The sequence below is a fragment of the Leiobunum rupestre genome, chromosome 9, assembly GCF_980474605.1.
Source record: "Leiobunum rupestre chromosome 9, qqLeiRupe1.1.hap1, whole genome shotgun sequence".
Lineage (NCBI taxonomy): Eukaryota > Metazoa > Arthropoda > Arachnida > Opiliones > Sclerosomatidae > Leiobunum > Leiobunum rupestre.
The window spans coordinates 33418097-33433564 of record NC_143392.1 but is presented as its reverse complement, the minus strand read 5'-3'; the positions used below and the strand labels follow the sequence as shown (position 1 = coordinate 33433564).

Here is a 15468-nt window from a genome sequence, read left to right as displayed (position 1 = left end):
TTACTTAGTCGTTCCTTTTTCAGATGTCCATTATCCTGTGATATTTTAGTTGACCACGCCAGCGGTTGTAGGTCACCCTGACCAGACTTCCTATATTTTCACCTATTTTCCTATAATTTCATAGTCTTTTGAAAATTGTACGTATCATAAAACATAATCTGGAAATGTACGAGCTAAGTGGTACAATAATGCAAGAAAGCAGTGTACAAAAATTATCAAGTCAAAGTATACCGTTACGCAATTTTTACCTTATTTTTCCAATATTTTCATATTAAGTTTCCTATAATTGTCTATTTTATATTTTACTATAATTGTCTATTTTATATTTTACTATAATTGTCTATTTTATATTTTACTATAATTGTCTAATTTCCTAAATTTTCCTTCAATTCGCCTCTAAAATTCCTAAGTTTCTATAAAATATACAAAGCCTTTCCCTGGTCACCCTGGCAAAGGTTTGTATCGGGGAAAACGGAAAAGTCAGAATTTTAAAGCATGAATACAAAGTCATGGAATTTTAAAATTTGGGAAAAGTCAGGGAATTGAAACTAACCGGATGAGCCATTTACACTACAATAAAATCTGAGATAAAAATAATAAAATCCTATAACGGTAAAATATGAACTTTCCAAATGAAACTTTTTTCCCTAAAAATAGTGAGGGATAACTTAAGTGGTAGGGATTCAAGAATTTTAATCTGAGCAGACGAAATATACTATTAACAACGATAAAAAAATTAGTGTTAAAACAATAAGGTGTCATACTTATGTTACTTATGCTCATTGTAACATTTTAGTAGATAAATATAATTAATCTTATTCTCAGGTGCGGTAATATAAAGTATCTATTATAATAATCCAATTTGTCTATACGGTTGAAGCAGTCTATCCCGTTCGCGGAAAATTTACAGGTATTCACACATTGTTAAGACATACTTTAGGAGGTAAATCCCTAGTAACAAAGCAACATCCTACCCTCACTGTTCCATGAAATTAACTAAATTCTTCCACGCCCTTTTCCCCGATAAAGATGAGTCTTCACTTATGTTTACAATAGACTAAGAAATCTCTTTCACGTTTTCTAAAGAGGCTTGATCAGAAATACTACGAAAAAATGGGGGTGCTATAAAACTTCCGGAAATTATTAGTCATGGTAATTTAGTTTTATCTTCTTATCGTAGTCGACATGCCGGTTTTGGTAAAATCTGTTTGAAATGACGCCTTTCCATACCTCAACTTAAACTTTCCCCGCCGTTAATTAGGCATTGAAGCGTGCTAGATCTTGAGACGTCACCAATTTTATAAATTTTTTGGACCCGAATTGAACTTATATCGAAGATGGCAAAAAATGAAAAAAGCTTGCAAAACCGGTACATCCTTTTTATGTCCCCCCGATCTTTTTTTGGTTGGAGGCCGCGATTCCATTAGCCTCAAAAACTGGTAGTAGTTTTGAAAATTCCTCCGACCTTGTCTTATATATTTTGCCTACGTTCCCCCTCACGGCGGCTTTTTTTTTGAAGGAACAAGGTTGGTAGTTCTTGGAATTTACTTCTACATCTTCCGTATTAAGCATTCTTTCTACAACGTCCGTTCCCCCCAAATTCTGCTCATCCCGCTTTTGCATAACCCACGATTACTACTATTTGCCTGGAGGCCGACCCAAGAATTCCATTGCATAATTTATGTTCTTTTGGCATATTTTCGAGCCTCCCCACCCCTACCCTTCTCTTTCGCGTGTTAAGATGGTTTTTATTTTACAAATTTTCTGGTTTTTTAATCTGCTACCCCCCTCTTTTATTGGTTCATAACGCTGCTTTTTTTAATATAGGAAAATGCTTCCCCCTTTTAAAATGTCTTTGAACTTGAAAAGGTTTCCAGTAATATAGCTTGTTTTAAACTAAATGTGGACAAGTTTTCATTGTGGTCGGGTTGCAAATTATTTTCCCCAAAATTTTATTGAAGGTTACGATTAAAGACCGATTATATTCCCAAAAATATTGGAATGTACCATTATCAGAAGTTAACAATCTTTTACAGGGTTGCCACACGTCAGAGAAAAGTCAGGGAATTTAAAAATGGGCCAAAAAAGTCTGGGAAATGTCAGGGAATTTTAAGAATTGGTAAAAATTTACGGAAAAGTCGGGGAATTAAATTTTTATCTTAGCACTTTTTGAAGGTAATTTAACTCTAGATCTATGACAAATTCCACGATTATCATTTATTTCCTTGAATGATGGGCTAATTTTTCAACCTTGCAATAACCTTTTTACTGAAATATAAGATCATCTAAATTTATTAACTTCTGATTAAAGTAAAATATAAAAAGAAAGGTTTTGGCCTTAATAAGTCAGGGAAAATCTGTTAAAATGGTCGGGGAAAACAGGGAATTTGAATCTGAAAATTTGGTGGCAACCCTGTTTTAAAACCAGACGAATCCATTTACAGGGTTCGTATACGACCTGGAAAAGTCAGGGAATTTGAATCTGAAAAACTGGCAACCCTGGAATCACATAAGCAGTAACGTCACTCGCAAGATAAATTAACTAAACAATTCTCGGTATTTAAAATTGATACAAAGTGCGTAATATAAACTACTACATCGGCGCTGAAAAAAGTTCAAAAAAGGCTCGGTATCCTCGTGTAGTTAATTATTCACGTTCTCTTCCATCTGGAGATGCCATCTTAGCCTTTGTTTTTTTTTTCTGCTTTGGTCCTTCTCACGGTGGCTATAAATCTTTAAATTTCCTGTCAAGTTTATAAAAGAAGCAACTTCGGAAAAGAGGCGATGAATCCTTGATGAAACGATTTCTGTATTCAATAAGACATTCCGAATGGTTTTTATCGCTAATATCCTATCCTTGATTTTAATACGGCCGTAGTCGTGACTAATACGAAGGCATCTTTCCAGGTTAGGGCCAAAAGGCTATTTTGCAATTTGTCTGCCGCCTTGTTTACCGGAAGTATTAAGCGATGTCTGTATTTGCCAGTCGGTCTAGTCAATTTTCCGCTCGCGATTTGGTTTTTCATACCTTTCCCGCCCTACACGCTTCTGACGCTCATTTTCCGTTACACTAAACATCCTCGCTACTGTAATTTTTTTCTCAGTCTGTAGACGTTGTTGGGAATTTTCGCAGTTGTTTTTTGAATCGTGATTTAGTTTCATTGAAAGTTAGTAAAGTGATTTCCTTCGGTAACACTCGAAATCTTCGGAGGTTGTTTTTGTTCTACAACGGTTTTTTTAGTAATCTCAATCTCTTTATCTAAGATAACCGATTTTGTAACGGCTGTTTTAATAAGCACACTACGCTTGTAAGTTTTTGAGTGGGTAGTTTTTATAATCTGGTTGTTTCGATAGTATTTTCTGTGGCAAGACATAGTTCATCGTGATACGTACAATCAAATTGTAGATTTCAACTGACTTTTGAATGGAGTACGTCTTTTCGAGGAAGTATTCGAAATTTATACCAGTGTTGCCACACGTCAGGGTAAAAGTTGGGGAATTTAAAAAAGGGCCTAGAAAGGCCAGGGAATTTTAAGAATTTCTAAAAAGTCGGGAATTATATTTTATCTTGACACTTTTTGAAGGTAATTTTACTCTAGATGTATGACAAATTTGTGGCAACCCTGTATGCGTTTTTATATTGATACGTATTAGTAACTTATTTCACTACCGAATCATTTATAATAATCGGCTAGGCTAATACCCAAGGCACCACCTTAGGCCTATGTCATCAAGCGAATCTTAAAGCCATTAATCAAAATGTAAATAGTATATATATCCTTGGCCATGTTTCTAGGGTGATCAGAGAATGGGTGCTTCTTTTATAATTTTTGCTAAATGTTCTTCAACTACTTAAATATTGTATAATAAAATTGTAGATTTATTGTTATTTTAAGTGATTTTTAAATGGATTTCCTAAGTATTCGAAATTTGGCGTGTTTTCCATCGCGATACGTACAATAAAATTGTAGATTTAATGCTTAGACTTTTGAATGAATGGAGTACGGTTTTCCAAGGAAGTATTCGGAATTTGCATGTTTTTCTTAGAAGGCTATCGGCAGACATAAAAAGGCAGTTGTGAATGTCGAGGTTAGCGACCTTGCCTGCCTCCCCCCCAGTCCATTTCCGACAATTACTCGATGCCGATTCCTCACGAAATGTTATTTCCCTTTTGCACTTATTCCTTTACTCATCGTGCTGTTTTTTTCTTTCAAATCTTTTCTTTAACGTCTGCCATTTTCTAATGTATTTATAATAGCGTTTTCATTTTCTCTGATGGAAATTTAGCGTGGTTTTTTACTGTCTTTTCTCCTGACAATACCAAATTAAACGGTTTTGGAGACCAATTTAGACGCTTTTTAAGAGCGGGGTATTGAAAAGGGAGTCTGAAAATCTGACTTAAAATTAAGAATTAGGGAAACGTCGGGAATTTAATTAGTTTTTAATTTAATGGTGATTTAATTGTAATTTTACAGTAGCTGTGATTATGTTTCTTACAATTTTTTTCGCTACTTTTTCAACAACTTTTAATCTAAAACAACCTGATATTACAAAATGTCAAAAGAAAAATATCTTCCGATAAAAATTTTTTAGAAAAGATAAATGTAATTCTTAAAATTGCCCGAAAGGGTCAGGGAAATTTTAAACTGAAAATATTGTGGCAACCCCGTTGGAACTAATCGAGCTATGAATAATAATATGGCTATTTCGTGTCTAGAGAAACTTTCGTAAGTTAATTCGAGTAACGTCCGCCAGATAATCCCGATGAATGAAAACGAGTGTAATCTGGTCGCGGACATATCTAGGTGTCGCTCGTTAATCTTCTTTAATTAGTGAAATTAGCGCGTCCTTGGTCCCCGGAGGGGCGACGCTATCTTCGAAGACGGCCGCCATTGTCTTAAGGACGCCAAGCCCTTATCCACTCCAACCACCAAAAATAACTCATCTAATACTTCGGATCACGTACCGGATAGGGGGTACAGTCGTCCCATTGGACTAACCTACGGGGTACCCCGCGGTTTATTATCCCGACTCCCGTCCGGACTATGATGGAATACCCAGCATCCTTCGGTCCGTGTAATCGCCATTCCGATGACTAAAAATATGGAAAAGAAGCGAGGAGATGCTTGTCAACGGCTGTTCCTTTTGCCGGACTTCTCGCTTCAATTTATCCATCCTCTTGACGTATATCCGATTCTCTGCTCATCCTCATCCTCATCCCGATCCCGAAGATCTCTCAACGGACGGGATGGAAGGAAAAAACGGCGTGAAATGTAATAAGTATCGACACGAAAGACGTACCACCTCCCCCCCCCCCCCCCGTGCTCTCTTCAGATGATGCTCGACGTTCTTTTTTTATTTTATTCCCGAAGGATCTGTAAAGAAAAATTGCATTTTATTTTCTTCATTTTTGCAGGGGTCTTCCCCTAAGAGCGCGGAACATAACTTTTCCAGTTTCTTTTTGGATTCAAATATATATATATATATTTGAGAAACTTTTTCGCGCTTGATAAGACTGATTTTAAAGTGACTTTTAGGGGTCGTTCATAAATTACGGAACGTGAAAATTATAACTTAATTTTTGGTCCATTTTGAAAGATAAATGAAATATTTCTTTCACCAGGTTTAATGACATGATTAGCTTGATATTTACGTAAAGGGCTACAGAATCGTATGAAAAAGTCAGCCCTAAATTTCAGATAGCTACTCCCCGTAAATTATCGTATAATTTCTACCCTTTTAACGAGTAATGTTTAAAATTTAAAGGCTTCCCGTACAGTGGTGTAGCTAGAACTTTGGCCACACGCCCCCCCAACTTGCTACGCCACTGCTCCCCTATTTATTCAACGCTATATTGCCAATTAACGTTGTTTTATCCGTTTGCAGTTAACGCTGGCCAAATAGCTAATGAAATACCGATTTGTGTAGAGAGAATCTTAGCTAGTAGCTTTGGCAATATGGCGCGGGATGAACGAGAAAAACAAAAATAAATTAGCAGTAAACACAACCGAGAAATTCCCGTGTCGATGAAACCGATATCAATCCGAAGGGGCCCCCATTGTAGACCCGCTTACGTGTTTCGCAGTAAAGCCGCCTTCCCCCCTTCTCGGTCTATTCTCTAGCGAACACCCGCCCCCCACTTTTATATAACAAAGTATACAAGTGCTCTATAACAGTAGCCTCTGAAATCGATGTAGGGCAATCAGAAGGCTTCATCCCCCATCTCGCCTGTTATTCCCGCTTCTCCTCGAGTTCCTCGGGTCGGGCTGGCAAGGCGGCGAGTTAGGCGCGTGCGGCGTTCTTCTGGGACGGGGTGATGGATTTCGGGCCGAACCGCAGCTGCGCGCTCGCGACGGCGGGGGGCCCCCTCGTTCCTTTTTTAGCCCCTTTCTCCGTAGTCCGTTCCGGCTCGCATTGACGCTTTTCCATTCTGGATGGATCAACCCTAATAATATTGGATCTTGCTATAAAACGAACTAGGGTGAACCCCTACTAGCGTTTTCAGCTTGACACCATAAGATTGGACGGAAACGTACCATGTTGTAGCGGTGTGTCGCTGCTAACCAAATTAACTGGAGTAAGGATGTACCGCTTTCGATTAATTATGGACGTGCTACTTTGAATTGTGATATTGGCCGGCTTGTTACCCTACCTAGTAATAGAAATCCTTTTTGTCTTGACGATAGATTTCTCCAAAATGGTTGATAAAAAAAAATTATTAGAAAACAGCCTTAACGTTTGGGAAAAATTTGCCTTCTAAATAGAGCTTAGGTCCGCTGTTCCCGAAAACATCAACGGTTCCTATAAATTCCTATAATTTCAATATACTCCTATAAAACTCCTATTTTTAGCTAAAATGTTCCGATAAATTCCTATTTTTGGGCTAAAAATGTTCCTATAAATTGATTGTTTTTGATGTAGTTCTGACACATGTTGTAATTTAAGTTTTATAACCATCTGTGCAATCATTCAAATCTAACTATAAATATAGTCTAATAGGCGCAGTTGTTTCTCTCCGAAACCCCTTTTTCTAAAATTAATTTTATAGCAGTTCTTACTTCGTTTTTTAACGTTGGTCTCCACTAATTTCAAAGCTGATATATTTTATTATTTACTAAATATTAACCGATTTATTAAGGGACAACCAAAAGTAATTAAAAAATTTTAGGGATGTTAATTTTCCGCAAATCGGAAAAATAAAAATTTGAAACAAATTACCTTTTAAGGGTTTTTAATGTTTTTAACTTTTTATCGATATAAAAGGTCTAATATCAGTAAACATACTACAAAACATTAATAGCGTTACATTGTTAATCAGTTTAAACTAGTCTAGAGGTTTAGTTTTACTTTCAGTTTCGACAAAATTAGGCGAAAATACCGCTTTATTTCAATTTGCAAACCATATATTAGACTAATCATGGAATGAAAACTTTTTATTTTTTCGGAAAAATACGGAAAATTTTCCGGAAAAAAGGCCTCTGTCATTTCCCCGGAAATTTTCCGACTTACAACGCTAAAAAATTTCAACAAGCAGGAAGCTATGATGTAAATTTTAAATAGAACCGAAGCGACGTAGCCCGGGGTAAGAAATTCCCTACAAAACGAATTTTAACAAGCACCGGTTTATTTCAAAGTTAAATCTCGGCAATTTTTTTCTTTCTTTAATAAATGATTTTTTTTTGGAAATGGGGGGGTTACGTGTATAATATAGGTTAGAAAATGAAATAGCTATTTTTGTCTTATGTTATTACGCGCTTCTTTTTAGTTTTTTTTCTCCATCGTATAACCTTTTCCACTTTTTTTTCTCTTCACTGGCCGCCTTTTTTTTCTTCTCGTAAAACAAGTTTCCACTTAAATCTCAGATTAATGGCGGCTTTAAAAATTTATAAGGGGGGGTGTTCGGAGGAAATATATGGTGGGAAACGACCCATCAGGGGAGGACTTATAGCAAATCTGGGCTCAATTTCCAAACTTTTTTTCAACCGTTAAATCGACCACCACGCCACCTGGCGGGTTTTTTTACTTTATTTTAAAATATCGGCACGTGTTCTATGAAATGCTTTATTTCGTTATCTTATGTTTAATTGCTAGTGTCTTCTTAATTGAAATTGACGGTATAAATTCATCCAATTTAAAAGTGAGGTAATTTAAATTTTAGCTTTGAAATTTTTTTTAAACGTTGCAATACATTTTAAACTTAACTATTGCCGATTTTAATCTAAGTAGGGCGTAATGTAGACCTATATATGAGATACACTACCCATTCAATTTGCCATGGCAACCGAAAATGGTTTTGACCACTTAAAATCACGAAATGTCCATTTTGGGTAAATTGTAACAACTTCTTGGTAAAATAAGGAAAAAAAAATATTTTTGTTTTAAGTGGTCAAAACATTTTCGGTTGCCATGACAAATCGAATGGGTAGTGCAACGTCTCCTTTTGGGAAATTTCATCTCATATAGGTCTACATTACGCCCTACTTTGAATAAAATCGGCAATAAACTCCTCTGGTACTCTCCTTGTAATGTCTAAAATAAATATAAACCTCTGCTAAGGTTTTTAGATCTTCCATCGCTAATGACCAGAAGAGATATAATTTGCAGGAGTCCGTTGAACTTCTTTGGTCACGCGTATTTGAAATATAGGGTCCCTGGCTTCTTTGAACTGTCAGCTTTTCCCGGGAACTATTTCGTAGTCCAAAATAACCCTAAGATTGGGAAACTTCCGAATCTAAACTTAGCCAAATATTTTTGGCGTAAGACCGTCTTCGTTATTGGGAGAACTGAGAGAGGAAGATGGAACCGAGATCGTAAATCTTGGCTTCTCGTTGGCCCCGCCTTTGCCCGTCTCCCCATCCCCATCCCCAGGAGTGGTTATATTCCGAACTTTGCGAAAGTAAATGTCTAGACCCACCAATCGTCTATTCCAGCGAATTTTCGCAGTCTTATACCGCCCATTTTCTTGATACTTTGTATATTTTTGTCCCTAACTTTTTCATCATTCTTTATACAAAAAATAACTTTCTTTTGAAGTGTAACTCTCGCGTCAGTAATGTCTAGACTACTTTTTATTTAACTAAGAAATTATCTCTTGTGTAATTTGGTTCAGTTTCTCTAAATATTGATTCGTATAACGTAAATTGATCTAAATTAGTACGTGTTCTTTAAAAAACCTTAAAAGCATCTCTCACCCTCTTAGATAGTAAGAAAAATTATTTTAACATAAAACGCTAATAAAAAAAAATTTATTAAAGCTATTTTTTTTTGGTTTGAAAAGATCGAGTTTGACATTATAGTAATAACGTCTTCGACATCTTGGACGTGTCCCATTCCCAATCGACATTTTTTTCGGTTAAAAGATTCTAATACGACTTTCGTCGCCTTTGGTTAGCGATGTGCGAAAAATATTTTGTGACATCTTCAGACCACGAAAAAAAAACTTTAATAAGGTCTCATACAAATTTTCACCGTTTTGTTTTTTTAACATTCGTGTGTACGTTGAAAGATTTTTTTTTTACATTGTCAGGTTATTTTGAAGGTTTTTAAATAAACCCACGCGTAATTGGACATATTTTTTCCACGTTCAACCGGAAATGAATGAAAAAATAGATAATATATTTTTATAAGGTCTTTTTTCCGAAGCGGATGGGTAAGGTTACTTGATGAATATTTCCGGTTACACCGAGGGGTGCTTTACTTAAGGTCACGCGGGGTCTTTTAAGGGGCCCCTCCGTTGAGAACTGCGCCCCTACTGTAGCAAATGCTCTTAATAGTTGACCTTCTTTGGGCTACTTTATATACGGGATAATCCACGGTACAATGGCTGAAAGGGACGAATATTTTAATTAAATCTCTCCCGAATGTTTGCTTGGTCTGGACCATTTCCGGTCTATTTTCTGCCGACCTAGGGACTATTTAAAGCCGGATTAGGTCGTTCCTTTGAAGTTCCCCGCGATATCAATAGATTTTACGTCCCTTTTCATTTGACTAATAATAATGGAGCTTAATTGTTACTAATCTTCGACCACTACCTACGTAATTAATCGAAAGAAAATACATTTTCTGGTCTTTCAAATTCGCCGCGAATTCGAAAGACCTGAAAATGTTTTCCCCCCGAGCATACACGGGCCTTGATTAAATACCAAATGTTATTCCCGTATTTACAAAATGATATTATCCGATTGTTAATATTTAATCACTTTATAAATAACGCAATTCGCGCCTTTTGATATTATTTGCCCGTGAATAATCAATTTTTTAATATATTTTTATTCCGAAAAAATCTTATGAATGAGCAAACCAGTGTGTAAATACCACGCGAAGATTCTTTACGCGTTATTAATATCAGGCGAAAAGATCGCGTGCGGCGAAAGTGGGCAGAAAACGCTTTAATTAGCGAATTCACGAACTGGTAGTTCAATCTAGGGACAGTGGGCGAGTCCCTTGTAAGGATATTAGAAGCCTTCGAGCGCGCTGTTAGCCGGGACCGTACTTGGACTATAGTATTCCCTTTATCCCACGCGTGATGTAGATGTGGTTAGGCCCGGTTTGGGTCACGCACTTGGCGGGTAACCCGATGCCGGCGCTTGTTTATATTCAGGTATCACGATTTTCATGTTTGTGCCGTGTGTAGCATTAAGGGTGTTTTAATATTCATTTCTCTCGACGGGCTTATCATTATTTAATCACGACCTTGATTTTTACACTTATTTGTTCATCCGGAGTATTATAGTTTGTCTTTTTTTTGCTTTCTCTCGCAGGCAAGTGGTGGCTCGAAGTTTGTTGGATACGCTCAGGTCGGTCGTCTCCAATCCCGAAGATGTGGACACTGTCATCTCGATAGTTAGCCAATTGTCCGACGATGTCGGTAAGTTTCCCGTCTTTATTTGACCATATTTCCATCTGTTTGATGTCTTTCTCGATATGTAGACAATTATTTTAGTTAAATTTGTAGTTCCTTAAAATTTCTTAGTTAATATTTTTTTTAACTGCTTTAAATTTGGCAGGATGACCAGACTTCCTATATTTTCAATGCCTTCTTATAAATTCCTTTGATTTTACCTTATTTTCCTATATTTTGCCCAGTTATCATTCATTTGGCTTTGTTTCCAATATTTTCGTTTATTATATTAATTTTGTATCCTATATTTTATAATTTGCATCCAAATTTCCTATTTTTCCTTTAAATTTTTCGTTTAATTTCCCTGGTCACCCTAAATTGGATTTGATTTCAGAAAGCACCCTATTCCTATTTTCAATAAATCTGGACTAAATGATTCCTAGTTAAGGTTTAACGATAGTCGTTGTTTTTTGGAATAAAGAAACTAATAGGCATTAGAATAATCCAAATTTAATTCCGGAAATTATTCATTTTTTCGAATTTTACGATTTTGATTTTAATACAACATTTTTATAAAAGTGCACCTAATCATTACAAATCTTCCATTTCGCAAAAGCTTTTATTGTTTTATATTTTCAAATTCTCTCGCAAATCTCTTAATATTTATTTTGAAAAAGTTATCTTATAATTTTAAACTCCCAAAAGTTATCTCGTTACGGAACGCGAATATTAGGGTAGACGATCACGTTCGTCGTGCTATTTATAAATCGTAATCCCATCACGTGAGGGAATAAAAAGATTTCTCGTTTCTTCCTCGCGAGGGGGATTATCTTCAATTTGGAGCGTCGACTTAAAGGTTTTGGACGCGAATAGGTCCACGGCCAGATTGGCTAACCGAAGTAAGGCACGTCCGCGGACTTCGCGCCGCGAAATCTTTGTCCTTAACTTAGTTTTAGACCCGACCGCGACGATGTTAAGCTATTAGCGGAGACTGACCTTTGGGATATCTTTTTTTCTGGTAGTCGGGTCACGCTTCTTCGCGGTCTTCCCGTCAAAGCCGCCAAGAACACGCTGCAAATTCCTAATGAAAGCGCTTTTTATTACTATTTCTTCCGTCTTTTGGCAAAATGCTAGTGTCAACCATATTTTCCCGTAGTAAACCCGCGGGATCAAATGATAATACCCGCATCGCGTTCGACATTTGTTGGTTTTTCCTGATAAATATTTAATTACCGTATCGGCCACACCAAGGCAAATTCGCTTAGATCCAAACCCCTCATCTGTTCTGTTTTGATGGAATATGGCATAAATATTAAGGGAGGTTAAGGCTTTACACTAGTCTAATATTTCGAACTTTTAATGTTTCTTTTTAGATATTTAAGAAAAGTTTTTGATTACTGATGTTCAAATATTACTCTTTATTTCTTTATTAGTTATTTACAGTGCAGGGTTCGTACGGAACCTAGATAAGTCTGGGATTTTATTGGAAAAGGAAGTAATTTCTCTTGGGCAGGGCCGTGCAGAGGTATCCTGAGGCCCGGGGCAAACTTACTCGCGGGCCCCTTCGATTTGCACCCCCCCCCCTTGAGCCCTGAAAACGTCTCCCAAGTTATCTTGATTTGCACTCCCCCTTGAGCTTCTTCGATGGGCCCTACAGCTACGGGCCCCGGGGATTTTGCCCCCCCGCCCTCTGCACGGCCCTGCTCTTGGGCGCTCATGGCTAGCACCTTTTCCCGAGAATTAAGTTAGGGATATTTAATAAAATATTGTTTCACTTGGTATTTGTACATGAAATGATGAAAATTAGCAAAAAGGTCAGGGATATTCCCAAAGATTAATCAGGGAAAACCTGGATAAGTCAGGGATTTAAAATACGAAAATTTCGCACGAAACCTGCAATGATTTTTCATGGTTTTTGTGATTTTCACACTGATTTATAACTGAGGGATCGGCGTTAAATCCAAAATAAAAAACGCGATTTCACTCTGATTTCTAACAATTTGGATTTGATTACTCTACTTTATCTGTACACCTGGTTGATGCGTAATATGTCATTATCATTACGTTAATAAAAATGTTGATTAAATATTAATGTGAACTTATTTAGGTAATTTTTTGTAGGGGTTGACTTCTTACCCTCTATATTATTCCAGGGTCGTTCCCCCCCCCCTTATTCCCCAATCAATTCTTGGGGGTAGCAGCTATTGAAAAATGTGTTCTAAAAGACTCGCCAAAATCTCGGATAGAGCTCGCTGCTTGCTCTATCTGGAACAAGATGGCGGCCTTGACAAGTTAATTGCGATCTTTTGATTTATGACCATGAAATTTTCTCCCCCCCCCCCTCGCGCTTTCGAAGATTTTTTGAGATACGTCCAAAGTACGCTAATAATATCTGGAAATCATATTTGCCATTTTTTAAACTAAATTATGGTTTTGTATTTAAATTCACTCGTACCTTTTGACCTGTTTAAAACGCACGGGCTTTGTGAATTCGCTAAGTGATCCAATAATGCAAGAAAGCAGTGTACAAAAAATTATTTATAGCTGATTCGATTCCAAGTATACCAATATGCAATAATTACCTTATTATTTTCCTATTTAGTGTTCTATGTTTTTCTATAATTCGCCAATTTGATTTCCTATATATTCCTATAATTTAAAGGGAAAGTCCAGGTTGGGTAAAACTTGGGTCTATTTGAAAGATCATGTTTAAATATACCCAAAAATATCAGTCGTAAAATTGTATCTTTTTTTAATGACGAGAAACTAATTTTTAAACGAGCGAAATTTACCACCAAGCGAGCTGCCATTTTCTTTCGTCTTCCCTCCACAGACCGCACGCGGAGCAAGCGCGCGCGGGGAACAGAGCGCTGTTAAAGCCTGTTATAGCGCGAACAGCGCGTGATTAAAGTCCTAAAACGTCACCGCGAAAAAAAAAATGGCAGATCGCTTGGCGGTAAATTTCACTCGTTTAAAAATTAATTTCTCGTCATTACAAAAAGGTACAATTTTACGACTGATATTTTCGAGTTTATTTAAACATGATCTTTCAAATAGACCCAAGTTTTACCCAACCTGGACTTTTCCTTTAACTAAAATTCCTATTTTTCTATAAAATTTTAAAACCCTTTCCCTGGTCACCCGACAATAAAATCTGTTCAGAAACTCATTAATTCTACGAAACTTAAGTCTTCCGACGAAATTGGAGCACATAAATTCTGCCTAATTAGAAATAAAGACATTCTTGGTACTATCATACATTATTAAAAACAAGAATGTATTCTAGTTAACAGAGAATAATTAATTACCACTATAGCCTCTTGTTTTCGATTCCCAAACGATATTTTCCTCTAAAGCTTAGTTCGGTGACACCAGCAATCGTATCAGTGAGGCCAGGGCCCCCAGAGGTAATATAATTCTTATAAAATACTATACTTTCAGAAATGTCTAATAACAACATCCTATAATTTTAGCAAAATCCTATATTTCCAAAATGTCCTATAACATCCTATATTAGCAAAATCCCCAAAAGGTCCTAATAAATCCTATAATTTTAATATTTTGTTCGTTGCAAATCCCGTCACTCGGTTAAATCGCTAGATTTAGCTATAAGGATAAATTCATATAGTCATTCTAGTCTATACTTTTGTTATTGTTAACACGGTTAGCTACTAGTATATTTTTGTGATAAAATGGTTAAATCGTTTCTATTTTTTAAGTGAAAATCAAAGATTTATTTTACTAAATATAGATTTGGTTTTTAAATTCATTAAGTTAGTATTTGAAATAGCATATAGTCCTATAAAATCCTATAATTTTCAAACAAATAAGATTATATTTTAAATGTATTAAGACATTTTTCCTATAAAAAAATTCAAGATTTTTGAGTAGGGGCACTGGTGTAGCCAATCAGAGGAAGGGGTGATGTAGATTTAACGATGCAATAGGCGTATGGGCATCCGATAATCACCACGAGGCAAATAGGGTGCTGCCTACATTATTACCCGTTAACAGTTCCTCCAGCATCCCATTCTTGACCAAACGAATGAAATAAAATTTCTCAAAAATAGCTTAGCTTGAAATGAAAGTCGTTGGGTATAAATTGATATTAGGAGAGCGGAGAAAAGCCTAAAATTCGGCGTTAAATCAGTCAGGAATTGTCGGTGAGGCCTGAAGGGGTGCCTGCCGTTTCATTCCCGTTTTCCTCTTCATTACCTGGAAATTTGAGATGGCCTACGCTTCGCTAATGAATTTATCAAAGGCGGAGTGAAATAGGCTGGAAAGGCTTGATGGCTCGAAGCTGAGATTCCCTTCATCCCCGCTCTCGCTCCTCCCGGCTCTCCATCTTTACAGCGGTGCTCGAGCGTGCATGATCCCTGAAAACTGTCGAAGCAGCGCTCTTTCAACTCGCTGATCGCACCGCTGGCGCGTTTTGGCCGTTGTAGTAGTCCTCTCATTCCTCTACCGTCCGGTTTCATGACCTCGCAGAGCTCTCTCACACGGATTTGTATTACCGCGGTTTTCCCGCGTTTAAAAAGATTTCTTCCGGTAACCCGCCTCCCTTTGCTGCCGTTCTTGGCCATGCGTCGAATCTCTCTCTAAAAACATTGCAATGACTGGCCGCTCTT

General features: G+C 36.9%; 1 protein-coding gene across 6 annotated transcripts in view; it reads left to right on the top strand.

Annotated features, from left to right (window-relative positions):
- The window catches only part of LOC149927195 (serine/threonine-protein phosphatase 4 regulatory subunit 1-like), a 68322-nt gene that overhangs the window by 40153 nt on the left and 12701 nt on the right, over positions 1–15468 (top strand). For all 6 annotated transcript variants that reach the window (XM_090159517.1, XM_090159516.1, XM_090159515.1 and 3 more), the window contains one exon: positions 10761–10867. In XM_090159517.1, coding sequence (XP_090015643.1) covers positions 10761–10867 — 107 coding nt within the window. The remainder of the gene's footprint in view (positions 1–10760; positions 10868–15468) is intronic.